This window comes from Neodiprion fabricii, chromosome 3 (assembly GCF_021155785.1).
Source record: "Neodiprion fabricii isolate iyNeoFabr1 chromosome 3, iyNeoFabr1.1, whole genome shotgun sequence".
Classification (NCBI taxonomy): Eukaryota; Metazoa; Arthropoda; class Insecta; order Hymenoptera; family Diprionidae; genus Neodiprion; species Neodiprion fabricii.
In genome coordinates this window covers 33,964,379-33,991,894 of record NC_060241.1, presented here as the reverse complement: position 1 = coordinate 33,991,894, position 27,516 = coordinate 33,964,379, and the positions used below count along the sequence as shown (strand labels likewise).

Genomic DNA, 27,516 nt, shown 5'->3' with positions numbered 1-27,516 from the left:
TATGATTTGGTACTAATGGTCGAGGTGCATGGTCGGTAAACGCAGGTCGGACCAGAGTATTGTCGTTGCCAAATGCCAACGGTCCGCGCCGCACACATGAAGACGGGAAAGAGGAAACCACGGAGGAAACTAGATTTCGTTAAGGAATTAACACGAAGTGTATGATTGTGCCGGCAACAACGAAATTTAATAACACTTAATCAATTCGATGGCTTCAATAGATGCTAGATATAGAAAACCCCGTAAAACCAAAGGCACACCATTATTTAAATTCCGATATTATGTTGGTGGTGTCGTGTCTGTTTTCACTCTCTTAACCGGAGTTATACTTACGTAAGTTTCAATTCGAAATAATATCATCAATAGTTGACAATAATTCACATGGCGTTAGACGTATATCGTATTACAAAATGTGCGTGAAAACCAAATAAAGTGAACTTGTCTGAAAATTGTGCTATAGATCAACACTGTGATATAAGTTTACTCTTCATAGATAAATTAAGCCTCTTCTAGATATAACTTGGTGAGCATGTGATAAAAATGGGTATTTCGACAAAATTGCAGATATATCGGTAGTGTGCTTGTCAAGTATGCATTGCTCAAGAGCCTGAGCTATTCAAAAATATCTGACATCTGACTACACATAACAGTGAGTTTTTCATTTCCACAGGTATACTCCTCTTTTTCATGGCATCTTTCAATCGTTTGAGCTCAAGAGCGCATTGAGGAGAGAGATACTAAGTGAAACTACTGAAGAAGAAAGACACAGAAATAATTTAATGCTCAGTACATTCTATAACATAATGGATGATAGAGCAAAGGCCGAAAAACAGAAATCTGCAGAGCCCAGTATTTAGAGCTATGCAATATATTGTACATCAAGAAACGTAAGAATGGAAAATCGGGAGCATGATGATCCCTCTCAATTGAGGGAATTAGATTGTAGAAGAAAAATAAACCCTAGAAATTTATCACTTAGAAACAAAAAATTGTCGATAAAAAAGCAAGATGACGAAAGGTAGGATCCTGTTGATTTGATTATGTAGTCAATAAAAGTCTCGTCCAACATCTGACTGTTTTAATATACCTTATCGTACAATGTAAGAACCCTTATGTTGTCTTTTGTAATAAAAAGAAATTCTTATTAAACTTCTGCGCTATGTGATTTTTTTGACCTTGTAATATTTTAGGATCTCTGAGTCAGATTTTGAACGGCAGACGCTCGAAATTTGCCAGATACAAAATTCATTAGAATTAAATCTGGTAATAGGATATAAAATATGATTATTTCTTTTTAGATTGGCCCAAGAATCTGATCGGTCTGCCGGTCATTCAAAAGCTATTGAAACATTTTTGCATTCAGAGAATTCTATAAGTACCTCTAGTTGTGGAATGTTCAGCGACATTACGTCGCTGGATAAAGATGATAGCTTGGCTGATTTTCGATCCCCAGTAAAAGAGACGGACTTGAACGAATCTTTAGCGGATTTCAAAGTTTCGTTACGAAACAAGCGATTAACTCATAAAGAGAACAAACCTGTTCTTAAGAAAAAGCAGAAAAAAAATCGAGATGCTCTGTCAAATGTAAATCAACCATCGATAGAATCATCTTTTTTCAAACCACAAACAATGGTGAAAACTGGTTTTCCATGCCCATTGTGTTTCAAATCGTTTAAAGATACAACAACTAAAAATAGTCATATGAAAAGTTGCGCTACGAAGAATAAGGTATCAACCAAAACACTTTTGGATGCCGTCGAATTGCAGGCAAAACAAGCTAATGAGAGAAAAGCATTGGGCCTCCTCGAAGCTCCTCCAATACAGCCGAAGAAAACCGTATCGCGTAAATTGGTATGCAATTTTATACTATGTTTTCTAATGGATCATGCAATTTTGAAAACTAACGTAATGTTAATAGCTTATTTATTACCCATGCATTTATTGTAAGGTACGTAAAGGATTTTGATGAACTAAAAACTCTCCAGAGAAATTAGTGATGTAGAGAAACAGAGAAAGTATCTGTACGATTTGAATATGTAAAGCTTTGTAAAATCATTATTTGATGGTTTAGGATATAATTATGAATATGAATGAAGAAGCAAAATAATGTTACAGATCTCAGACAAAGATCCGCAACTACAAATAGCTTTGGCTCTCTCAATGTCACTCCATGAAGCACAATTGATGGAGGAAATCGAAGATGCACACTTACTAGTAGGTGAACCCTGTCCTTCAAGTTATGGAGAGATGACGGAGGAGCGTAGAAAAACACTGCAGAATTTTGGATTCACAACAAACAAGCCTGCAACAGTATCTACCAGTAACAAATCCAAAAAAAGTATGTTACCATCCCTTTAACACATTCTTTATGTGGATGCCCAGAAGTGATCTTAGTAGGAGGTTTTGAATGAACATTGTTATTAGTTTCATAAATTATCAATGCTCGATAAAATGAGGAATATTCAAGATTCGAAACTTGACATCATGAAACAAATGGAGATTCATTTAAATATCAGCCACACCTCCAATTGAACAACAGAATATGGTCTGAACTGAATAGTAATATCAATGTAATGCAGTATAAGTTCTAGCGTTGGCAATTGTAAGCACATGTAACCTTCGAGTTAGCCATTGGAAGGCATCACGCATCTACAGTCAATCGAACAAACAATGAACAATCACAAAAATATTGACGCTATGCATTTTTACTAACTATACATGGAAGACTATAAATATATGTATGAGATTTGAATCTTATTTTTCATTAGGAAGACTGGCTGGTCCAACCCTTTTGCAAACCCGTACTAAGCAGGAAAGAGATCATATTTTATCAGTTCAAATCGCTGAAGTTTTAATGGGTGACAAAGCGATAACACAAGCTATGGTGGAGGAAGAGGGAGAAGTTACCAAACCAGAAGAGAATATCATTCTCAAAAGTCGCTTGCTTCAATCTTATGAACGTGTGGTAAGCATTGAATTTAGATCGTAGTTTGAATATTCATAAATTCTGGCCCTATGATTAATAAGTTGTTTTCTGATTATCAATTTTTTTCCTTGATTTCCACAGACAGACAGATTATGGGATAAAACTCAACAATGTCTCGGTAGTAAAGGTTCATATTTTTGTAATCAGTTGGAGCTTTTATTATGTAAAGTCACAGTTGAGTCTGAAACAAAATCGGGACAAGAAGAACCGCCCAAAGAGGTAAAATATTTTTTAGAGTTATTCTTTAAACAGGAAATAACAATATACTTTTTCTCGTTTCTTTAGTATATTACTCACACACGACAGTTTACCTTTTCGTCTGTCGTTAACTTACATCGTCATACAGTAATTGAAATAACGTCAAGTATTGATTAAAAAAAATTTCAAAATACAAATATTTTTGTGCTTCATAGGAACCTCTCGACCAAAGTGCGAAATACCTTCCAGGAACAATTGATGAAAATATCACAGCTCTTTCAGAAAGTTCCATCTCTTCTGAAGCTGAAAGTTTAACGGCTGATGATAATCCTGTAACAACATTAAAGAGTAGAATAGATGGAGAGTTCATTGGTCATTTGTCCAACGACTGGAGATTTTTACTGATTAATTCCTACATGAGTGACGTCTCAGTGATTGTAAAAGGAGATACAAAATTACCTGCCCATCGACTAGTATTATTTGTAAGATGTAGAGAAGTCTTGGATGATGCGATACCTAATGATCACATAATGGCCAGAATATACTGGCCAGAAATAGAAGTTTCTGTAGCAAGTGCATTTCTGGAATATATCTATTGCAGTGTTATAGTGGAATACGTGTCAGTGTTTGATGATCCTAATACCCTGTCAGAAGTAAGAGCACTTGCAAGAAAGTATAAATTGAAACAAATATTTGTTTACTTAAGGGATAAATCAAAAGAACTGAAATCAAATAAAGTTAATATGTTAACTCAACAACCACATTTAAAGATGAATTCTGAGCCAGACCTTACTGACATGCCTGATAGTAATTCTAGTTGTTCTGGGAAAGAAGAAGTGAGTATTTCTTCCAACCCACCAGACAGTGTGTGGAATAATCTGGAGAAAAATAAGCAAGACATTGAGTACCATAAATCTGATTGTAATAATGTTCAGGATGCGCATTTGGAATTGAAGATACAACAAAAACGAGAAATGTTTTCCCATGTATCATTTAACAAAGACTCTTTCGGGGCACAATTTTTATCAACTTCAGCAAATACCAGAACTGCGTGTGAGAATTTATCAACCATACCGACAAGCCAAAAGAACTCCAAAAGTATTGAAACTGTCAACTTCAATACCACAAATGAAAAGAGTTTCGAGAGAATTACTTCAGCATTCAGCAAGACCAATTGTGATGTTCTACCTTGGACTGAAAGCTTGAAACTTCTTGACAAAAATTTTGAAGTAGATCGCAGCATATCCCCTGACATTTTTGATGATAGTGTAATTGAAAATCCCTCACATACTATTATGGCATTGGAGCAACAAGGATGTAATTTGGAACATACTACAAATGGTAGTGATTCAGACATTGAAGTTATATCTCCCTCCACCAAAACTTTGGAAACTAAAAATTCTAATTATGATATATTAACAGCTAATAAAACAGCAGATCTGACTCACCGGAGAAAGTGTGGAAAACCTGAAGTGAACTTTGAATTCGTATCTACTCGTAAGCGAAAAAGTTACAGACACCCTCTTTCTATAAATGATGCTGATCCGTATGTGGAAGTTGATGATATGAATTTTGACAAAAATAAGTCCAACATGTTTATAAAAAAAAAGGGCGATATTACAATAGCAATTGAACGAATCCAAAAGGTAAACTCTAAAGGCATTTCTGAATCGGATTCTGAATGCGAATCAGTTGCCATGTATCCTAGCAAAAAGCGTAAAAATCCGTTTCGTATTAAAAGGTCCGATGTTTCGCCTAAAATTGAAAAAAATTTGCAAGATACTACACGACTTGACTTAGATTATAAAGTTCCATCAAAGAAAAGAACAGCTCTGAGCATTTTTGAAGCGAAGATAGAGTCAGAAGCTATTAAGAATCCTGCGATATTTAATTTACCTACCCATAAAATTATATCAGACGTATGCTTAAAAAATATGGGATCATCTCACATCTCAAAACCTGAAGTCAGCTGTGATGAATTAACAGACTCGAAAGTCCATGAAGAAGAAGATAATGATGAAGATACTGAGAATGAAATAGAACCATCCCAAAAACGAGTCGCTAAACTGGATGACACTGTTAATGCCATTTTTGATCTAACGCAGGAATCTTCCAGAGAAAGTAAACTTAACAGTGATGAAGAAACCAATAACACTGATACCGAAGACAAGGATTTATCCATGTTCACAAAATATAAGAGAAAACACAGCCACAACAGTATAGATAAATATCGGTGTGCCCTTAAAAATAATAACTCGCGGATCTCCATATCGAGTTCTAAAGTTACAAATGAACGCTTATCATCTGAAGATTATCAAAGCTCTGGTGATGAACTATGGAACACACATGATGCAGCGAATTGTAATAGTTACTCGTCAAAGTATGAGTACACAGACCCAAATCAGAGCACATCTAATATACAGAGGGAATTATCAGGCAGATTGCCAATGGGTAGAAAAAATGTTGAAAAATCACCAGAAATTTTGAGTTCTACTGACTCGGATACTGGGGAACAGAACGTTTTGAAATTTGATGATGCTGAACCCTCAGATTTGGAAATAGATCTATCTGATTTATCTAGCACTAAATCTTTGAACATCTCAACGAAAAGTAGAAAAAATGGTAAATATTACAGAATGTCTTTATCAAAAATCAAATCGAATAATGAAATGTCGGATGATGAACGAATGGACAAGAATACGGTCAAAGAAATTCAGAGTTTCATTGACTTAAAACTGGAGGATACAATCTTAGAAAATGATGATGGCAAAACCAAAAAAAGTAACATATCCGATGAAGACACTGATGCTGAGTGTTGGATTGAGTCTGTACTTCCTAGACAGGCTGAAAAAGTTGAATCGTCCGAATTAGGTAAACCAAAAAAATCTGATATTTACAGTGAAGAGACTGACCCAGGGGATATGGAAGAGAAGAATGATGACGAAATTGAAAAAATACCGGATTTACAACATCTTGACGAAAATAGCTTTGACATATCTTCTCCTGACTGTGAAATTTCTGGAATAATATCATCCGCTTCGATGGACCTTAATCTCGTTAATATAGTTAGCAATAACGTTGACAGTTTACTTGAAAAATGCAGCAGGAGTAATCATACTTCACCCAAATCGCCTGTGAATTTAGCCACACCATCTAGAGCAGATCCTTCAGATTCATTTATATCGACTCCTATTTCTCGAACATATAGAACTGTATTCGATGATGTTTTCTCACATGACAGAATAAGCGACGCAGATTTCAATGAAGCAGAATTTTCTGTTAAACAGAATTCTTCGAAAATCAACGCAGTAAATACCAAAAAGAGAGGAGATGCAAGCAATCAGAGCACAGTAAAAAAATATCATATCTTGGACAGTGATTTGAGTGACAATGAAAATTCTAACATCCATAAAATGAGTAAAACTCCATCTAATTTTTCGATGAAAAGATCAAAAGTCAGGACTTCCAAACATTCAACAAGCCACTCAAGGAGTGGAAGCATATCACCAATAAATATTCCAAAACGTTCTCTCGTTAGTTTGCAAAAGAGATCAATATCGGAAAATATTATCAAAACAAAGGAATCAAATTCGTCTAATTTAATGAGTGATTCATTTGACTGTGAATTGGCAAAGGTGAGGACGCCACCAGTGCAACATCAGGATATCAGCAAAGGTGAAAATGAAACGACACCAGTACAAGAAGTACCTACCGAAAATGTCACACCACTGGCTAATTATAGTGCAATGAAGACACCCGAACTGAGGGTAAGTTGTTTCATTTCTTAGTCAAAACACGTTGTTTCATTTAACTTTCTTTCCAACAAGAATGTTTTCGTAACAGTGTTTTTATTACTTTTTAACAGAAAGAGTTGAACAAATACGGATTGAAGGCACAAAAACGTCACAGAGCTAAACAACTTCTCAGGTACATTTATAACGAATTACACCCATTGGTGCCTGTGGCTGATGACAATGTGACTTCATATTCTAACTTATACAGTAGCAATAATGAATGCCCCGCTCCTAAAAGACTGAACAGGAGTAACAGTATTGAAGATCTGAATGGCAAAAACACTGCTAATGTTGAGTCCGACTCTGAAGCATTGGTTTTTGATGCCAGGTAAATAGAAATATCAATAGAAATCAACTAATGATAATAAGTGTAAAAATGCATGGATTCTTTGCATGTTATGCCTACTAAAAAATTTTCGTTGATTTGAAGAACTGTAGGGGAAGCCTCCGACGACTACGAAGGAGCAGACTATAATGATTCTTACACTCTCAGCCAGTCTGATAACTCGGACAGTTTGGAGAGTTTTTTCCGGAAATTAATACAGGTGGATAAAGTACTACACAACAAAATTTTGGCCTATGAACCATTAATATTAGAGGATCTGCATGCAACATTAAAAGCTCAAGGGTTAAAATGCAATCTCAATGCTTTGATGGATTTGTTAGATGAGCAGGTGAGCCCGAATTTTATATGGTTTTGCACCAAAAATGAAATTTACTCCGTAAATTTTCAGAACAACAAAAAGAAATTATTTTAAATGTTCTTTAATTTTTCTCACAGTGCATCACATTCCGCACATTGGCCAATTCAAAGAAGAGTAGAACTAAACGGAAAATCAGCCCAAAAAAAAACTGATGTATCTAATGAGTCAAAAAGAACTCAAGAAATTACCAAAAGGTCGTTGAAAGTAAGAATATTTTAAATACAAGTTAACCGATTGTTATTAGATACATATTCCTACATGTATATGCATAGTTATGATGCACGGAAATGACATGTTATATACTTGAATTTATTTTTCTGTACTGACGACATGGTAAATCGGAAAAAGAGCTTGATCGTTTCCTTATATCTGGCTACTCTTGTCAGCATTCGACTCAAATTAAGCGTCAAATTTTTGTTTTTGATTATAATATCCTGAAAGTATATCAGAAAAATTATTTCTCGCTGTAAAACATTTATGTCAAATCTCATTTATTGGGACTGAAGAATAATATAATGCAACAATATAGGTAATTAGGTCATGTTGATATCTAGAACGACAGCACATTAAATGTCTATTATGTCTGACAAGTTATATTTCTTGATATCGTTATTATCTTGCCCTGGAGTCTGATCATAATTATCACTGCATGGCAACTGACCCAGTTGCTGAATTTAATGAGATACATTTATCGAATGAAGAATATATTATCTACGAAATAAAGTCTTAATTGTCATTACTGCAATGTTTGAGAATTTCCGTTTTATGTATCGGTTATACCGGCTGTGATAGGTACAATACACAGGTATCAATTAGCAAGACATAGGGATAAGAATATGATTATCGTTGCATCATAAATTAATAATTCACTGCTAAGATTAATTTGTTTATTGTAGAAAGTAGAACATTCGGTTTAACCTAAATCCAACAAACGTTAATCATTATGAAAATCACAAGACCCTTTTGGACAAATCGTTCCAGTCAACTACAATTAATTGTAATAAATCACTAGTTATTATATTGTGATACAAATACGGAAAAATAAGAAACAATATATTTTCTTTTATTAACACAGAATATGGAGGTATAATAAAAAATCTTGCCTTTCTATCACTGGAATATAAAAAACGAACATTTAATGAAATATTAACGTATATGTTCTTTTAATTTATTCATTTCAATATGACTGATAAGTGAATACTTTTTTATTTTTCGTGATGAACTAGAAATTCGATTGTCTTCAACAAAAATTTCCAAAAACAATAGAACTAGAAGTTATTTCAATTCAATTATTGTCTGTAACTAGCAATATTTTGAGAAAATATGAATGTTATGAAAAAATCTAATGGGTTATTTCAAATATCCACTGGTTGTGTTAAATAGGTTTGTGACTAGAACTAAACTATTCCTTTGACAATGTTCATGAAATCATTTAAATTAACTTCATTCTTCATACCATATCATAATTAAATAGATAGTAATCAAGTCACGAACTTCTCGCAATAAGCGCATTCAATTCTGGTTGTAAAAACTCAAGCACAATAGCAGCCACCATTTCGTTAAGTACATCCTTCAGCTCTGTAAGGTCCCTAGAAAAAGGAATTGGCACAGTTAGTCATGCCATTATCAATATTGCATTGTATATACGTTATAAAATATCACACAGATTACAAGTTAGACATTCGTTTTTGAATTTCCTGCTTGTGTTCTACTCTGATCGTACTCATTTGTGATTGGTACGATATTTTTCATATAAAGTTAGATGGCGGCAAGCTGCTTTGCTTGGGCATCTCAAGCCTGATGAAAAATTTAATCAAAGCATGGATAAAATATGGCCTGTTCGATCAGAGATAAGATAATTCTAATGAGAATGTCTAAAATATTGATCATCACATGATAGCTGAGCTGTTTAACAATCATAACAATTTGCCATCGTTATTGATCATTGATGATAAGACATTTACGAAGTGTAGACGAAATTCGTGCGAAATTTTTTAAGGGCTAACAACAATTTTGTATCATGTAAATTGCCTTACGTTATTGCGTGAAATTTATAAAAAAAATTTGATAATGCATGTACGTTTTTTTTAGACATTCGAAATAATACTTGTTTAATAATAATATGATCACAAGACAATGATTCTTTTCATCAGGACAGTGAATTTATACAAAATTTTGTTAGTTATGCAAGTTGAAGTACTCACTGCTTATTTGGCGAGGCGCACAACTCTGTGTAATATTTGATTTTGGGTTCAGTACCACTGGTACGCAACGTAAGTACAAGCCCATTCTCAAATGTGAATGTGACCATTTGGCTGGACTTTGAAACTGGCAGAATTGCTTTGTTGTCGGGCTGTGTATTATCATATCCTGTCGTAAGATCGCGAATGCCAATTATGGGATATTTGCCTCCAAGGATGCTGCTTGGATACTGTAAAGCATAAACGGTGGATTCATAGCATTAAAATTGTTTTCTAATAAAACTTTATAAAGTACATAGGAAAAATTCGTGAGACTATTTGCTCATCACTTTTGGTATGAGATACTGTCTACTGTATTTTAAAGAAAAATGGGAGGACTGTATTGCATTCCAGAAATTTTAGTTTTTCTAAAATAAGAATCAGAATCAGAAAAGGGTTAAAAAATTATGAGTAGAATGCTGCCAAATACATTTACATGCAATTGGTAAAGCAAAACAATTATATGTAATGGTAAATTTACTGCTACATCTTTTACTTTTTTCCACAAGTTTATTTAGCATCCATCAGGGAACTTGGAGAAAATCACAGCATAAACCAATTTTTCCGGAAAAATGGATGCTTAGTAATTCTGTGCAAACTTCCTGTCGAACTCGTCTTCATTGAAAATTATTAACATTTTGAACCTTGCATTTCTTTATTGCAGTAGTCTTAGTACATATTACGGAATGTAATAATTCTGAGTCATTTACACACATCATAAACTTATGGCTCAAACTTTTTGTAATAAAATATAAAAGGAAAGAACAAATATTTATGTTGAACAAATATGTAAATGAAAAGTTACCGGTGAAGAAATCAACAATGTCCTCACTTACGATACACCCACTTCTGATGTCTCCTCGAAGAAAGGTGTAAGAAAATATAAGGACTGCACTACAGGAATGGCTAATATTCCCAAAAGAAGGAATGGAATGAGCGTCAGCGACGTGAGGAACATGTCCGTCAATTTATTCAACCACACTGTGTTGTTTGACATTTTGATTATTATTTTATGACTTTCAGGAACGTTGATAGTTCAACTGTGAAAGATGTTCACGTTTTCTGCTCGTTTTAATTTTATCTCTACTTTGCTGACCAACTCCTATATGTATATATAGATAAGGTCATCACACTAATGTTAGTACTCAAGAGTTAACAGCACACGATAATAAAACACTGGAAAAAGTGAATCGAAATGGAAAAAACAGTACCAAAAATGTAACAAAGTGAAGAAAATCAATGGAGACCAATCATAAAAATCAGTATTTAAACACTAAAAAAGAAATCGCAAACTTCCCGTCTGATATTAATATTGCAGCAAGCGACACGAAGTGTTTCAGAAAATGCAATTTGAACTGTAAATAAAGTGAAGTAAGTCATGTACATTATTAGTAAAAACTCACATACATAAACATGCAACTTCAATACATCAATTTCAAAATATTATTTTTATAGTTAATAAATGACTTTTGAACAACATTGTCAATTGTATTTTCAAGCAATAAACGAGGCTAAAAAGTTGAGATCAAGTAATATCTAATATTTGAAGAGATATTTTTGTTTGTTCTCAATCCAGTCACGACAGCCTTGCAGTTGAAACTGACTATTACTTCCATTCCAATTGGATAAAATATTTTCCATACAAGCGTTGTCATCAATTAAAATGGTAGAAATATTTTTATTGGCTAACTTGGCACCGCATGGGTGCCGATTGGATAATCTTACTTTTGTAATGAAGATAAGTATTTACATTCTGAAAGATACCTCCATACGTATTTAACTATGTGTCAGTAATGATAAGGTATCTTTTTCTCTATATGTACACATTGAGTACTATTCCTATCATTTCAAATATATGAACTACCTTCCATCACGTTCTTTGAAGTTCTTGCGTTATTGTAATGAATTGGAAACTCGTTTACCTTGAGAATAAATTATGTGTTTATTATGTAAACCGTTAAGTTGACGTGGAGGTTCACATAAACACATGACAAAGCTAAAATTTTACAAGATTCTACAACTCGGGATTAGAAATATTGCAGAAGTTAAATTAACTAATATATATTACTTATGTATTTAAATTTTTTTTACTAATCTATGAATTATTCTCAAGCACAACCTATGTGTTTCATGTTGGAATATAATGAAATCAAAGTTAACCGATACGTAGAATTTAGATTTTCTCCCACGATGTTATACAACTTGTATAAACAGAATATTCAAATACAGGAGAGAAAAAAAACAATAGCTTATTAGGAAAGTAAATAAATTTCATGATTCATTCCCTACTTGGGTAAAGGTCGTTCCTCAAGATTAATTTAAATGAAAGTAGTCTTCGCAGCGCTAAAAAAATGATAACTTCAATAGCGTTAGAGAAATTAGTGAGGCCAGGGTAGGAAACATGTTAGAGTAGCATGTAACATGCACACTTTGTTTAGCAGGACTTCGAGTGGATGCACGTAATAGAAGTCATCAATTACACGAAATTTTACGAGGGAAAGTAGACCATGTGTTTCTTGTGGTAATTTAATTGAATTATGTGCAAACTGGTCAAGTTTCACATTACGCTGATTAGTCTTAATGAAAGAAGTAACAAGGTAAAGGTACTCACCGTATTTGGTTTTCCGTTGAAATTTCTTAGTCTTTCAAAAATACTTTTGATCACCAGTTGCTCATGACAGATGTAGTAGGAATTATCACTAATATGATGACCATACCTGCATTTAGAATTACATACCTTGAGTAAGATTCTGACTATAGAGTTTGCGTTGCACAAATTTTCTAGTCAGGTTGTGTGATACAAGTGTGTGTATAACTTGCGAGCATATACAAAAACATTATTAATTGCACGTTTGTGCACAGGTGGGAATATTTGCACGTGCAAGAATGTTCGAGTCGATTCATGCTATTATAAAGTAAGTGACGGAAATGAATGCCCAGTTATCGCTGTTTTAAAGAGCTGCATTCAAAAAGTTAATGTACTTTATTTTTAACATGAACCTTAAATTTCTTCAACAACTTTGCAGTAGCAATTGGTCTTGACGATATTACACACCATAAAGTAGACAAAAAATACTCACTCTGCATAAATCTCGTCTAGCTTTCCAGCAAGCGATATCCCCATAGTTTCTAAATATGATGCCATTTCAGCGACGCGGACACCCGCACTGATACCATCTTTATCTATTACAGTGGAGCTGCACATGAATCCAATAGCTTCTTCAAAAGCAAATAATACGGTTTTCTTTTGACGTAACAGCTCTGTTACTCGGTTACCCATCCACTTGAAGCCTGTTAATGTTTCCTAAGAACAAATTAGTAGAATTGTTAGTCCGAGCCGTTGTTATGATTCATTATCAAATTAGGTAGGTGTGCTTACTTCGAATGTGAAACCTTCTTTGTTGGCCATAGATCGCAGTATTTTACTCGAAACTGTAGATGCTAACATGAACACGTCACTTAAATTCGCATCCGGGTATCGCACTTGGTGGTGATGTAGCATCCACCAGCCTAATAAGGCTCCTAATTCATTGCCAGTGAAAACTCGCCATTCGCCTCTGAAAATTTGTAAAATAAGTACATCAGTGAAAAAAAATATTTTTCTGTGCTCATAGAAAATCGTTAATAAAAGAAAGTTAATGGCTATGCTCTGTGTGTATGAACTAAAATAAGTTGTCAATGTTTTCGGTCATTTCGATGGTAAAAAATTGGCGCTGACGCCAAATGATACGTTTCGACACATTATTATTGATGGAGCAATTAATCATTTACTAATGCATTGATGTTAATATGTGTTGTTGAAAATTCAATTTTGGACAACATCAATTGTGATAATCAAACACAATCAAAATCAAAGGCTATTCCTACATGTAAACTGCATGGTTCGTCAGAAAATTAACGAATTTTATAACATAATTCTAGAGTGATGGTATTTGGAAACGAGTGAACAATAAAAAAAATGGTATTTTGTACACCTTGTTTCATACACTATCATGAAAATTGTTCATAAGAACAGTATTCAGAGTCCATTACATGCTTCTTGACAATGAAAATGGACTAAATCCTAAATGTTGGTGGATTAGTTCTAATGCATGTCGTTATATGACATTTGTGTAAAAATTTTCGAGGGTGTGAGTTAATTATCGTATCCTTCTTGAAATGCATGAGTCGTTTGAAAACATTTTTCTTAACAGATTATATACCCCCTCCAATAACGTACTTCTGATTTTTTTCAGCACAAGCAAGTCTGTCTGCATCTGGATCATTGGCTAAAATTATTCCAGAAGCATTTTGATTAGCAGTCCTCATACTCAGATCTAACGCACTTTTACCCTCTTCTGGATTTGGAAATTTAACAGTTGGAAAGTCTGGGTCGGGATCCTTTTGCTCCTCGACCACAATGAATGGCTGAAAAATATGAGATGTAGTAATATGGAGCGTGAGACAGAAACATGTTTTCAATTATTTTAAATTAGAATAGAGTTCCAGACTATTTTCCCGTCACATTGATACTTTGAGCTAATAATTACCTTGAAGTTAGCTGCATCAAATGCTTTGACCATGTAATCATATCCCACGCCATGCATAGCTGTATATGTAAACTTTAGAACTGTATTTTTGTTTGTTTCAGGATACAAAACCATATCTTTAAGGGTTTTAAAATAAGTTTGCATAACATCCTCAAGTGGATCACTGAATAGCTGATGGCTATTAATTCCTGAAGTGTTAAACGACGATTCCAATGGTTCTAAATTAGCCAAGATGGATTTCTGAATTCCTTTATCATGGGGTGAAATAATTTGAGCACCGTTATCCCAGTAAACTTTATAGCCATTATCTTCCTTTGGGTTGTGCGACGCTGTGACCATTATACCTGCTGCACATTTATACTTCAATACTCCATAGGGGACGAAAGGTGTTGGGCAAACCTTTGAATACATGTAAACTCTTACACCATTGTTCACAAGAATAGCGGCAGTCAGCTCTGCAAATCTGTAAACAATTTCTTTTAAATTAGCGAGATTTGTTCACACATGATGAATTAAAAAAATTTCTAGGACTTCTATCCCAACTACTATCGTGTGCACATTTTTTCTGAATCATAGCAATTGGGCCTACAACTTTATGAATTTCACTTGAATAAGAAATGAATGATAGAGTAACACCTTTTACTATGATGTCTACCGTCATATCCGAGCACCACTCCTTTTGTCTTAGCATCAGAAATCGTGGATAGTAAATATTTGACAAATCCTTGTCCAGTTTGTACAATTACTAAATCGTTTAGTTGACTGTATCCTGGACCCATACGACCACGCAGTCCAGCAGTACCAAATTCCAATCGCGTAAGAAAAAGTTTAGACAGAGTCGATACATCTCCTTCATTGATGTAATTCTGAATCTCATTTTCTGCTGCTGAATCCTTGGAAATAAAATTTAGATTAAAAAATATTAATCTTTAGGCGAAAATTTTTTTTTTTTATTACAGAATTGGTTCATACATTATTCCAAGACAGCCATTCCTTTATCTTTTCATCTAGGATCGTGTTTCCAGTATTTACAGAATCCTTTGGAGCCATAATCGGATTGTAAATAAAATTTTATGATGCAAAAATGGGACTGGAATTATAGAGGAAAGAACAGATTAATGCACAGCATTTAATAATCTCTGTTACACTTGCATTGTCATTTTTTAGTGTATAATAATAGTAAAATAATCTTAGAAATAGAATGATTTAGAATATCTCTAAGATTATTTTACTATTATTATACACTAAAAAATGACAATATATATATATATTACGTACAAATATGTGTTTCTAGTCAAGGTAATTAATTTTGGCCATTGCAATTCGTGATGTTGTGAATGAGATTACCAAATTTGCTAAACAATGGTTACTAAGGTATAATTCGAATTATCCTTTTGTACCATGATTAATATCAAAATATGGTGCAGTGATCATAGATTGATTAATATTATGCACAAGATACTTAGATATTCACAAAAATATTTTTAAAAATGTTTTTACGTCAATATATGAAAAACTGTTTAGGTGAAAATAATTTTGCTATCCATGTTTTGTTACATATAAAATATAAATCGTAAAAATAAGTTTGTTGAAGTGTAAATTGTAGTAATTTGACAAAACTCGAGTTATGCCCTTTACGATTTAAAAATACACGGCATAACACGGATTTTTTGATAATGTCTTCATCGATAATCTAATCTTAATCATTCCAGTCAGAGATAAGAAAAATCGATGTCATCATATTGTGTGTAAACTATGTCATAGAATGATCCGTAATTGCGAATTAGATGTAAGTGTTAACTTAAATCCTATCATTTTTTAGAGAAATTAACGATTTCGAGTTGCGCACTGTTGTAAAGTAAGCACAGAAATGACGTAAATGATCGGCGATACTTATATTTCGGGAAGTTTCACGAGACAGAAGAGGGTAACAAACTCACAGCAGTTAATAGTTAAAAAAAATTCCCACGGTTTCTCGGTGACAGAGAGGAGTCCCAAGCCCTCGAGCAGAAAGTTTGCGGCAGTTTGCGGACGGCTGGCAGTCAGTTGGGATATGTCGTCTAGTCGCAGAAACGCGAAAAGTTTGTTGAATGTATATCAGTGGCCATGACCCTGTTATGCAATATCGTAGATAAGGTAATATCAATGTTTTTAAAACAGTTTCTTAGGCACATCGCCCCCCGGTCGGGCCAAGAATGCGTGTTTAAAATACAGTGACAACATAACCTCGTGCAAATACGATTTGACGCTAGGTCACTTACGGAAGAATCGGGCGATTCCTTGACTGGCAAGTGGCAAATCGATAGAGTAAATGAATTCGTGCGAAAATACCGTTAATATATATACTCGACTGAAAGTTTGAATTATGTTTTACGAATCAATAAAACGCCAGAACAGTTTACTCACGGGATGTGCGTATTGTAAGGTCGCGCAGGTTTCTCTCCTCGTCCTTCTGCGGAGTTTTTGCGAATTTCTTTTCTTTTCTTTTGCCCTCGACCGTACCAGTTCTATCCACTTTTTGGTCGCTCATGCGTCAATTTAATTTGCCCTTCGGTTTGTTGCAGTAACGTCACATAAATTCGCATTTGTTTTATTCGCATCTTGACGCAGATGTTATGTGTTCATAATCGCTATTTCCCCGCCTTCTCCCCGCCTGCTCACATACCTATGTCATAAAGTATATTAGCTTCGATATGTAGTTATCGTTTATCTAATCGCAAATTCACGAATATATCCTCACATGCGGAGTGAATAAAACGAACTTGTCGCCGTGACACTGAACAAGAGTATCAGCATAAGGGTAGGTAAGTAAATTACTTTCCATTTTTTTTTTTTTTTTGTTTCTTTTTCCTGTACAAATAACTTCTCTACACCCCCAAACCGTTAATACTTTGCGGATTTTTTCTCTCTGTTGACTCTGACGATTGTCTTTTGATTCTCGACATATCTATGTGTGTGCATAATTTGACAGAGTAGTTAAAGTTTTTATTATCTTACCACTAACATTTTTTCATAGATGAGATTGATGTACATGAGCATGTAGATGTGCTACAGATTCAATTTAGTTGGGTGACGGTCAGCGATGAAATGATGCAATTTTAGCAATTAGTTATATTTTTTCAAAACGTCGTTTCGGCAGGCCCCGCCTATCGTTAGATGTGTCTTCTCTATATACGAACATACCTACTAATTTAGTTATAGCGATCATAAAGAAAAACTGGGCTCGAATAATAAAACACATAGCCATTCCTAAGATGGAATTTGTGAAAACTGTTGAGATATGCGTGAACTCAACGTATTTTATACATAATAACAGTTTTTACAAACAAACCTATGGAGTAGCTATGGGGTCATCAATTAGTCCATGTCTAGCTCATTCAGTAATCGAAAAATTATAACAAACAGTCATCAGTGCGCTTCATTTGGAACTAATTTTTTATAAATGATACGTGTATGATATAATTACACATGTGCACAAAGATGATATCCAACAAAAGTTCACGTATGAAATAGAAGCAAACAATAGAATCAGCTTTTTTGATACCTGTATCATTAATTACGAAGGAATAGTGCTAACGGATTGGTATCATAAAGAAACATGGTCTGCCAGATACATAAACTATCAATTGCACCATTTGCTTCAATATAAAAAAAGTGTAGCAATAGGCCTATTTGATAGAAGCATAACACATGCTGATGCTCAATTCAGATAGAAAAACTTGAAATTAGTATGTGAAAATCTGAGGAAAAATGGTAATCCATCGAAACTGATTAGGCATTTACGAGAACAACGAAAATACAAACATTATAATAGCTGCATAGAAAACAATGTTGATAACATCGATACCAGCAAACAAAAATGTCTTAGATCAATCCCTTTTATTAACAGCCTGTCACAGAATATCAGAAAGACACTATTGAAAGAAAATATCAAAGTCTCATACAAAATTACCAATACATTGAATAATATATTTACATCTCTAAAATCAAAAACCGCTACACTGGAACAAACCAATATTGTTTATAAAATTGAATGTAAAGATTGCGATAAATGTTATATTGGCTAATCATCACAACATCTAAATAAACGTATTGCAAATCATAAGTATGATATAAAAACACGTGATCCGGATAGATCGGCTTTGGCCCAACACTCATTGGTTGAAGGGCACAGGTTTGACTTCGAAAACATAAAGATTATTGACAAGGAAACAAACTGGCATCAGAGGCTTATCAAAGACATGATTTATATTTATAAAAACAACACACTAAACAAAAAAACTGACATTCAAAATCTCAGTCACCTCTATTTAGCCATCATATAAATTCTCAATAGAAACTGTACTGACTGTTATGTAAACAATTGTATGACTTTCAAAGATAGTTGCTGAAATAAACATTGAGATAACAGTCCTGTGGTATAGGCAGGTGGGTAGTCATTTCCCTCTTGCAGATCATGTAACAAACATGGCAAATGTTTAGGAATGTCGATATATGTAAGTTTAGAACAATTCAATTTTCACGTTAGTTTCAATAATAAAGTTAAACAATGTACGTTAGTAAATTTGTAAGCACTAGAAATTCTCATGTAAAAATTGTAACTTATTTTACATTAAAGAAACCTGATGATGGTAGGTGGGGCCTGCCGAAATGTCGTTTTGAAAAAACATAACTGATTGCTAAAATTGTATCATTTCATCCCTGACCGTCACCCAACTAAATTGAATCTGTATAACATTTTTTCGTTGTCTTTCTAAGCAAACTTATTATTTGGTCGAAATATCTCCGTATAATGATCAATGTATCCGCAAATATATTATTTCACTTCGTTCATTTAGTTTGCTAGTTTGTTTTTTCTATCATTTTGTTTATAATTTACGATGGTAATGTATTAAAAATCTACTAATTTTTAGTTTAATTTATAGCATTTAATGTACATTTGTATAGGAACATATTTAATTAAATTTATTGCTCTTCGTGTCGATGTAAGTTGACTCCAATTACACGTAATAAATATTCCAAAGCTACAGCAGGTGGTAGAACTTAGCGAATAATTGATGATGACGGTGTCGATAACGTTCTACTAAAACACGTACCACATAACTTGATCGTTGTAGGAGAATAATCTAATCAGTATGCCATTTGCTATTGACTAAAAGCAAAAGAGTGTTGGCCAGACGGCTTTTGGCTCTAGCCTAGATAGCTAGCTAGTGAGTTATTAAAATTTTGAAAAGCATAACTCACAAAAATATATGGCATCTCACTAGTTAATAATTTGGCGTGATTTTCTCTAGTTTATGCCCAGAAACCAATTATAATGGACGTGGGAGTTGTCAGGATAGCGGAGGACAAAGACTTTGAGAAGCTAAAGCAGCTGTACGATGATAACAATGAGTGGAGGCTGGATTACAACAAACCTGATCTTTCGGTCTGGACTAAAACTGTGACTGGGACGAGCTTCAGGATGGTTAAAGTGAGTCTTGATTCATCCTAATCCATGTTGTTGTTGATGGGGTTCAAAAAACACGGACTGAACATGTTTGTAGTTACAATTAAAAAAAATATACTGCAAATTCGAGTATGGAAATTGCCATTTGAGAAATGTATTTTTTGGTGCGTTCATAGATTAAGACAAGATTTCCTGATGTTTTACCAGAAACTTTATACGACGTCCTCCATGATCCTGAATATAGAAAAGTTTGGGATACACACATGATTGAGTCCAAGGACATTGGCTTTTTCAATCCTAACAATGACATCGGGTACTATTCAAGTAAGTAGCCTCGAGAATATTTGTGGAGTTTGGAAATGTTATTCAGCAACTTATGTTTATTATTATCTACACAATACTTGTAATAACATTCAATGTTCAGGTATTACCGAAGAAAACAAATGTCATCCATCGAGAATAGAATATAGTTTTATAATTTATCGTTGCTAAAAATACTTCACTTTTCAGTGGCATGTCCGTCCCCTTTGAAGAATAGAGACTTTGTTTTGCATCGTTCATGGTTGGATATTGGGCACGAACAGCTTATCATCAATCATTCTGTCTTTCACAAAGACCATCCACCAAGGAAAAATTACGTGAGAGCTACGTCTTATCTCACAGGTACATGGCTGATATACTTCTAATTACGCTTGACTCTTTCTTTATCTATTGTATCTCAGTATCAGCATGTTCATATCACGCGTTCATTTTTAAATTTCAATGGTCAAAAAATATTGGATCCTGCGTGTTTGATTGAAAAAATTCTTGTTCATCCTGAAATTCTCAGTGAATTTTGTATCACTTAGCCATTGGATGCCTTGTTTTATACACATTTTACACATTTTCAACAATATCTAACGCGATGATGTAAATAATTCTTCAGGATACATAGTGAGGCAATCTCTTAATGGAGATGGTTGTGAGTTGGGATATGTATCACATACAGATCCACATGGAAAATTACCAGTATGGCTGGTAAATAAAGTGACACAAATATTTGCACCAAAGGTAAGAACTTGTTCAAATATTTCTTAATTTTCGAAAGGTCATTATTTTTCTCCGTAAATTTGAGCAACATTAGTTTGTGGCTTTACTCAAATTGGGTAAAATCCATAGATGGTGAAAAAATTACACAAAGCTGCCATCGGTTATCCGAGTTGGAAAAGTCTCCACAAGGTTGATCACAAGCCTTGGCATTTCCCAGAGCAAATCAGTGCACCTCGAATACGAATTGAAGACGTACGTAATATGCTTCTTATATCCCTGTGTTTCAAAGTCCGTTTGTCTAAATGTTGAATGAAACGATACTGAAAATACTGATCTTAGTATATTATAATAAACTTTCAAAATACATTCTTTGTTGATTTGTTTTGAAGCATATGCACCGTATACAATTATCAACTATCTTCAGTGGTGTATTGGATATGGTGATTTGAAGATTAAATTTCATTGAAAAATGATTTGTATAATCAATATCGATGTGTTTCAATGAATTAAAAATTTTCATTTTCCTTGCAGTGTGTAAAATCAATCGAGGAGAGAAATTCCAAAAACAATTTTGTTGATGAATCAGAATTAAAGGAAGCGCCCAGTAAAGAAACTACGACTTTGGACAGTGATTAACGACTTGTCTTTTCGTTGTAGGATTTTTACATGTGATTAATGCTAGGATCGTATAGTCTAGTTGTATAAGTGAAGTATTCATGTCCATAACCGGACATCGTCAGGTTGAGTAATGGATTGGGGAAAATCGTGCGTAAAATTAATTTAGCTCTTAACGAAATAATATCTCTTAAGCCTTAAAAAATATAATCATACAGAATGTTATCAATGTTGATAATAACTCTTCTGAGTCCGTATTCAAGATTATTTAAGTTTTGATCATTAAGACATCTTAGCTCTGTTTACAAAAAAAAAAAATTAAAATATGGAAGATAATGATAATGTAGTAATGATCATTCGGTCGTGCACATATTTTATATTTTGAAACCGGAGTGTAATTGTGTTGACTTGCTGTGACTCAATGATTAATCAATGCTTATGACAAGCTGTTTGACAGTTAAACCTGCAATCTCAGAAATCAAGTAAATGATTAAATACCATTTAATTTGGTCACATGTGATTGTAAGCATATTGGTATTACGCGATATGATAAAGAGTACTAGTGAGGTATGTATTATAATTGATACATTTACAACTCGGTTTTTTTCTCAATCGTACGTAAATAACCTAAATTTTGTAATTACTTCTAAATTCAATAGGTAGAGCTAAATATGTTCGGCACAATGTGGACATTTAAATATTATACACATATGAAAATATCATTTTACCCGCTACTACGTCCGTAAAATACAAAGATTCATATCATTTAACTACAGCCGTGTATTCAATAAATCACTATTAGCAACAGCGGAAACAAAAACCGTATTCCATAATAATCATCCTCCAAATAATATTTTCTGTGATTGCAAATGATGGCAGTCAGAACTGAAGTATTTTCTTTCGTACAGCACGAATACTATTATATCAATGATATATTATATATGTTCTATAATATGCTTTGAAATATATTGCTCATTGTCCTAAGTTTTAACTATTCCTGAAGTAAATATTGGGGATCTGTGAAAAATACCGTTTCCTATGTTATAGGTACATAGGTATACTTATCAAAAAATGAAAACAAAAGAAATGTTTCGAAATACTATATTTTAACTCTATCGTCATTATACTGTATAGCATCTTATGTGATAAAACAAAAAAAAATGTATATACAAGTGTTGAAATTGAACTGAAAATGTGCCGAATACATGAGGAAAGGAACATAATGACTCAACAATGTAATATTTTTACTGTAAATTCAAACAGTAGAGTGTAATCAATGTTTGAGATTATCGTTTTTTTATTTCTTACGTTACACACACCTATGTATATTCGAATATTTACCATCTGTAAATAGTGATTCATGACTCCAGGTATTTGGCAAACTCAAATGCTTGAACAAGTTAATTCGTAACACTGATTCGATACCAACAGTGAAATATATTACCAGTTTGCATTTAAATATAACCAAAGATTAATAAGTGCATTATTGCTATGTCACATCTCAATGTTACATTCTAAATAATATTGCTAAAAATTTCTTGTTCTTCCGATCCAGTATACGTATATCTCTACTTTATTCTTACGATTAAATATTTAGCTTTATTTAAATTTAATGAGTGACTAAAAATTTTCTAACACTCATAGCTATTTTGAATACAAAAACTTTAACTTATTCATTGCACAAATTTGTAAATGTTACCAATTATCAGTTCGTTTTATGTCGTAATTATTACTTAGCTGACGTATACGGAAAACTAAATCATGCTTAGAAGGAAATCAATAGTGAGTGAATATCTCAGAATAGCTTACAAATTGCAAATAATTCCTTTTTCTCAAGCAGTATATAAAATGTTACCAGAAATTTGATAGTGGGTGTAATTAGTGATGTAGTCATTGAATCAATTGTAAATCAAACTTCATTCACATGCCTAAAAGTCTAATAGATTGTTGCATTTTTCTTCGCAAATTGAATACTTTAGTTTTAGCGAGTACCAAAAATTTAATTAAAAATCCACCGTTCTTTTTAGCACAAATTAATTGCTAGCTAATTGATTATAGTTAAATTAATGCGAAGTACTCGGTGGTCAAGACAAAACTAATCTCACATTTTGGTCTCTTGGCATTTGAAATCATATATCAGCAGATGTGATTTCCGGTGCAGTATTCTATACTAACCATAGTAATGTGCGTTGCACTCTCCGACTTATCCTAGTCTGCAATGGTCAAAGAGAACGATAGTTTGCTAATAGATGTAAGTTGAATGAACTTTACAATTTTTGAAGACGTTTTTAATGCCATGTGCTGGAGATTTATAAAGATATAGTTGTGAAGCGGTTATTTAAACGTGTGATTGTGCGTTGGTTCGAAAGAAAAGTATGTTGTATAATATATTCTGTTGCTGCACTTTGTACATATATATATATGATACATAACATTATGTTTAATTTATTCGACGATGATTGAATAAAGTTGTTAAAACTGCGATTTTGTGGATTTCATTTATCAAATGCGATTACTAATATATTTGATTAAGAATCTACCCCACAAGTACTAGGAATCGACGTAAGATAGTGGTAACTTTTCTCGCTCAGTTTTTAAATATTTTCAAAATTGTCGATGCTGCAATTTTCTCAGTAAATACCTGTAAGGTTCGATGTTTGTAAAAATTCGACATTTGTAGATACAGTCATGTAATTTTAATTACTTTTAAGGACATCGGACGGTCAGTACCCAATGGTTGTATTGTCCAATTTTCAAAAAAAATTTACCAAATACAAATACAAGGAGGTTTCAACAAGTTTAGAAGTGATGTGCAACAATTTTTGTTTTTGTATAAAAATAAAATTATTTTGGACGTACATTTTTCAATAAACGTACAATGTTAGTCACAAAATTTTCAAAAATCTTTGAATTCTAAAGACTGAATATTGCAAATACGCGAGGCGAAAAAGACTGCCCTTGTGGTGCATATGATACTTTATGTAACAAAATGTGGTTCACAAGTTCTTTATTGTACTGTTCGGAATCTTTTCTGTACTGTCCTAAAAACGTTAAATTTACGAACGGAACGTTGGTAAAAACGGTCGCGTAAACCATACATGCGTTACATAAAAATGCAGTTTAAATATGATTGTTGTATGCAAACAGAATAGGCATACACCCGAAAATATATATAAACGAAAACTAATGAATTATGGATTAAGCCAGGCCTTCAAGATTCCGCTTTCAAAACTATTAACTTCAACACATACTAACAATTCGTTGCATCTTGTTTCAATGCGAAATGTTTGAAAACTCAAATTGGTCAATTAGCTTGAATGCACTGGGCGACGAGAATCGAAAAGAATGAAGAAGGATGAGAATAATGAGACCTTACGTTGTGAAACCGTGAAGCAGCTTGTCGAGTAAAGTAAACAGCTATTCCTATACATGTGTAAAATGATGAAAAGATACGGTAGTCAAGTACCTATGAAAAGTAAACTGATCAATGTCTTTATGGATAATGGTAAAATTATTTTTAACGAAAAGGAATTAGAAATAGTTGATAGATACTCATCGATGCCACTAGAATATTATTTACCTTAAACTCGAATACTTCGCTGTGAATGTCCAATTCACATTTTTCATTACCAACGTGTCATCTGCTAAGAACGATCGTAATGTGGATTTTGATGCGCGTGTAAGAACGTAAGTTCCGGTGGCATATAGTCTCCGATTCCTCTAGTTCCAGCTGGGATTGCGATTGTATTATGTTGTCGGCAAAATCTGTCACGGTTAGACATATTCGCAGAGGCTAAGTTTACGCGTGATTCTAAAGTTTGCTAAATTTTCCCATTCCGTAGTTCGAGTTCATTAGTTTTTCCAAGCATCATCTCCCCGCTTCGAGTCTGTAAAATTGAACGAGAGTCTTATCGTGAAGTAGATTTCTTCAATCATTTTCATTGTTCATGAAACGATAATCAGCTTCTATTAAACGATTCCGTCTGAATATTACTTCTTGTCAAACAATACCAAAAAGGCAACGATTTCGAAGAGGGTAGAGGCGGTGCATTTCCTGACCTTCGAAAATTAACCATCAATAGAATTGTGAGTCGCCGAATGTCATCTGTTATATAAAATACCTCGTGAAAGAATATTCGTTCGCTGTAAATTGATGTAATTTTGAAAAAAAAAAAAAGAAACATATCACTTCATTAGTAATTGAGGTGTGCGTGAGGTATCGTGTTATATAATGACAAAGCCATCGTTACTGCATAGTCTGATCTTCCAATTTTCATAGTCGTTAAAACTGATTACCTTGCTTCAAAGAGCCACGTAATTTTTTCATATTTTTGTTTCACAACGTTACGTCATACAGCGAATTGTTACGTTTAAAGAAATTTAATGTTACCTCTCATTACCCAGTGAAGAAACTGGTGATATCAAGTACATTGCCTGTATATTAAATCTATTATGCAGTATTATTCACTTCAACTATTGCATTCCTCAAATTGTCAACCATTGAAATGGAGGTGGGGAAAAATGTGACGGCTAAGTGACGAGTTGGAAACTTTTGGAAATCCAGTACCTTGGCCTGATTGTGCAGCACGGTTATTCGCGTTAGCGGCGACTGAATTCCTAAAGCACACAATGCAAAACGAGGAGACGGAATAATTAGGTACATAGCACGAATCCGAAGTTATTGAATGAAGTTGTACAAAAAATGTGTACTCGTGTTACAAACGTGTCATCGATAGCCGATTTTTTATAATTTATAAGCATAGGAATGTATAAAATATCTATATAACACGGGAAAACGGAACGACATTATAATTGAGTCTTTGTTTTTGAAGAGATTTTTTTTTACACTTTCCTGAGATGAAATACAAAACGATTAGTCGTTATTTTTTTCATTACCAGCCGAAAACGAAACGACACTATAATTAAGTTTCTACATTTTTTTGTTATAAGTACCTGAGTAGAAGGAACACTAAATGATTAGGTGGTATTTTTTTTACCAAGAGAATACGAAACGACGCTATAATTTAGTCTTCGCGTTTGGAAAGATTTTTTTTATACGTATCTAAGGAAAAGGAACACAGAATGATTAGGTGGTATTTTTTTTTTTTTTACGTGCAAAATATAATTGCGTGTGTTACATTGTCAAAAAAAAAAAAAAAGAAAAACAAACATGACGAAATTTCTTAAACCAAACACCTATAATTGTAAGACAGATGCGTATCTTGAGTTATTTCTAGTTTATTGTACGTAGGAATCGAAATGTATCTCAAAATCCTAAAGCGAGGGAATAATTGACAAAATCCCCGATTGCCACTTTCCATCTCACTCACTCTCTCGTGAGCCAAAAAATCTGATTAATCTTACGTACCGATCTCGAGTTCTGTCACCTATTTCCTCACCATGCTGTCATTATATTTCTCAAATCCTGACAAGATTACATCACTCGATAAGGCGCGAATAAAGTCATTACTACTTGCGATAACCGCGGCGGACCGTTTTAGAGCACTTAACACAGTGTAATTTGCACTTTATTACCCCTACGTTGCGTAATTTTTACAATTTACACGTATAGACACACAGTTAACAAAGAATGCGAATTTTTTTCAAACTCACATTGTCATCAATTTTAACTATCTAATAGACTATCTAAAATCTTATACATCAGGCTCTTCGACTGACAATACGTTAATTATCATATCAAAAATAGTAAACAATTGCTAATGAGGTACGATAGAGTCGATTTACCGTGAAATTAGATCAGTGTCTATACATCCAATCCTACTACCAATTCGAAATGTGTGGAATGTCTGTGAAGGCAAACATCTATTTTTATAATATAGTGTCAAATCCTTTACTTCAGCGGTGGTATAATCTCCTTGAAATCAGTTCTTCAGCTTAACATTGTTCATCCTCTTTTTTTTTATATTGCACTTGAATAGATACCCAGACAACATACGACGTATTATATATAA

The 27,516-nt window shown here is 33.6% G+C and overlaps 3 protein-coding genes across 12 annotated transcripts; 2 read left to right on the top strand and 1 right to left on the bottom strand.

Moving 5' to 3' along the window:
- The first annotated feature begins 3 nt into the window (after nt 1–3).
- On the top strand, nt 4–15,263 carry LOC124178782. Of its 6 annotated transcripts, XR_006869888.1 has the most exons (12): nt 5–333; nt 671–1,018; nt 1,299–1,851; nt 2,116–2,338; nt 2,769–2,965; nt 3,068–3,205; nt 3,400–6,951; nt 7,050–7,306; nt 7,409–7,652; nt 7,760–7,886; nt 14,158–14,345; nt 14,553–15,263. XR_006869888.1 is itself a non-coding variant. In XM_046562416.1 (11 exons), exons 2-11 carry the CDS (start codon nt 894–896, stop codon nt 7,832–7,834), a joined length of 5,289 nt encoding a protein of 1,762 aa, XP_046418372.1. In that variant the 5' UTR covers nt 4–333; nt 671–893; the 3' UTR covers nt 7,835–9,010. The 6 variants fall into 6 exon arrangements, 4 of the variants coding, with proteins under 4 accessions (XP_046418372.1, XP_046418369.1, XP_046418371.1 ...); XM_046562416.1 differs by lacking the exons at nt 14,158–14,345; nt 14,553–15,263 and having other exon boundaries at nt 4–333; nt 7,050–7,111; nt 7,187–7,306; nt 7,760–9,010; XR_006869889.1 differs by lacking the exon at nt 14,158–14,345.
- Nucleotides 8,556–16,996, bottom strand: LOC124178785 (phosphoglucomutase-2). Of its 2 annotated transcripts, none has more exons than XM_046562425.1 (10): nt 16,858–16,996; nt 15,424–15,541; nt 15,088–15,344; nt 14,452–14,914; nt 14,142–14,329; nt 13,302–13,479; nt 13,003–13,226; nt 12,534–12,639; nt 9,887–10,113; nt 8,556–9,271 (listed from the first exon to the last, which is right to left on the bottom strand). In XM_046562425.1, the coding sequence occupies exons 2-10, from the start codon at nt 15,499–15,501 to the stop codon at nt 9,169–9,171; spliced, it is 1,824 nt and encodes a 607-aa protein (XP_046418381.1). In that variant the 5' UTR covers nt 15,502–15,541; nt 16,858–16,996; the 3' UTR covers nt 8,556–9,168. The 2 variants fall into 2 exon arrangements, with proteins under 2 accessions (XP_046418381.1, XP_046418380.1); XM_046562424.1 differs by lacking the exon at nt 16,858–16,996 and adding an exon at nt 16,392–16,511.
- On the top strand, nt 16,477–24,028 carry LOC124178787 (START domain-containing protein 10-like). 4 transcript variants are annotated; one of them, XM_046562431.1, is made up of 7 exons: nt 16,477–16,587; nt 19,746–19,924; nt 20,077–20,224; nt 20,411–20,563; nt 20,826–20,950; nt 21,059–21,181; nt 21,461–24,028. In XM_046562431.1, the coding sequence occupies exons 2-7, from the start codon at nt 19,769–19,771 to the stop codon at nt 21,563–21,565; spliced, it is 810 nt and encodes a 269-aa protein (XP_046418387.1). In that variant the 5' UTR covers nt 16,477–16,587; nt 19,746–19,768; the 3' UTR covers nt 21,566–24,028. The 4 variants fall into 4 exon arrangements, with proteins under 4 accessions (XP_046418387.1, XP_046418386.1, XP_046418384.1 ...); XM_046562430.1 differs by lacking the exon at nt 16,477–16,587 and adding an exon at nt 17,113–17,251; XM_046562428.1 differs by lacking the exon at nt 16,477–16,587 and adding an exon at nt 17,117–17,255.
- The last annotated feature ends 3,488 nt before the right edge of the window (nt 24,029–27,516 follow it).

What these genes read in the sequence shown, in the direction of transcription:
- LOC124178782 (XM_046562413.1), top strand. Translation starts at nt 894, where the DNA reads ATGGAAAATCGGGAGCATGATGATCCCTCTCAATTGAGGGAATTAGAT. An exon ending in GCATTGGTTTTTGATGCCAG is followed by an intron (nt 7,307 to 7,408) that starts GTAAATAGAAAT and finishes GTTGATTTGAAG; the next exon opens with AACTGTAGGGGAAGCCTCCG. An exon ending in TGGATTTGTTAGATGAGCAG is followed by an intron (nt 7,653 to 7,759) that starts GTGAGCCCGAAT and finishes TTTTTCTCACAG; the next exon opens with TGCATCACATTCCGCACATT.
- LOC124178785 (XM_046562425.1), bottom strand. Translation starts at nt 15,501, where the DNA reads ATGGCTCCAAAGGATTCTGTAAATACTGGAAACACGATCCTAGATGAA. An exon ending in AATGGCTGTCTTGGAATAAT is followed by an intron (nt 15,345 to 15,423) that starts GTATGAACCAAT and finishes TTTATTTCCAAG; the next exon opens with GATTCAGCAGCAGAAAATGA. An exon ending in TGTGCTGAAAAAAATCAGAA is followed by an intron (nt 13,480 to 14,141) that starts GTACGTTATTGG and finishes ACAAATTTTCAG; the next exon opens with AGGCGAATGGCGAGTTTTCA.
- LOC124178787 (XM_046562431.1), top strand. Translation starts at nt 19,769, where the DNA reads ATGGACGTGGGAGTTGTCAGGATAGCGGAGGACAAAGACTTTGAGAAG. An exon ending in CGAGCTTCAGGATGGTTAAA is followed by an intron (nt 19,925 to 20,076) that starts GTGAGTCTTGAT and finishes GTGCGTTCATAG; the next exon opens with ATTAAGACAAGATTTCCTGA. An exon ending in TGACATCGGGTACTATTCAA is followed by an intron (nt 20,225 to 20,410) that starts GTAAGTAGCCTC and finishes TTCACTTTTCAG; the next exon opens with TGGCATGTCCGTCCCCTTTG.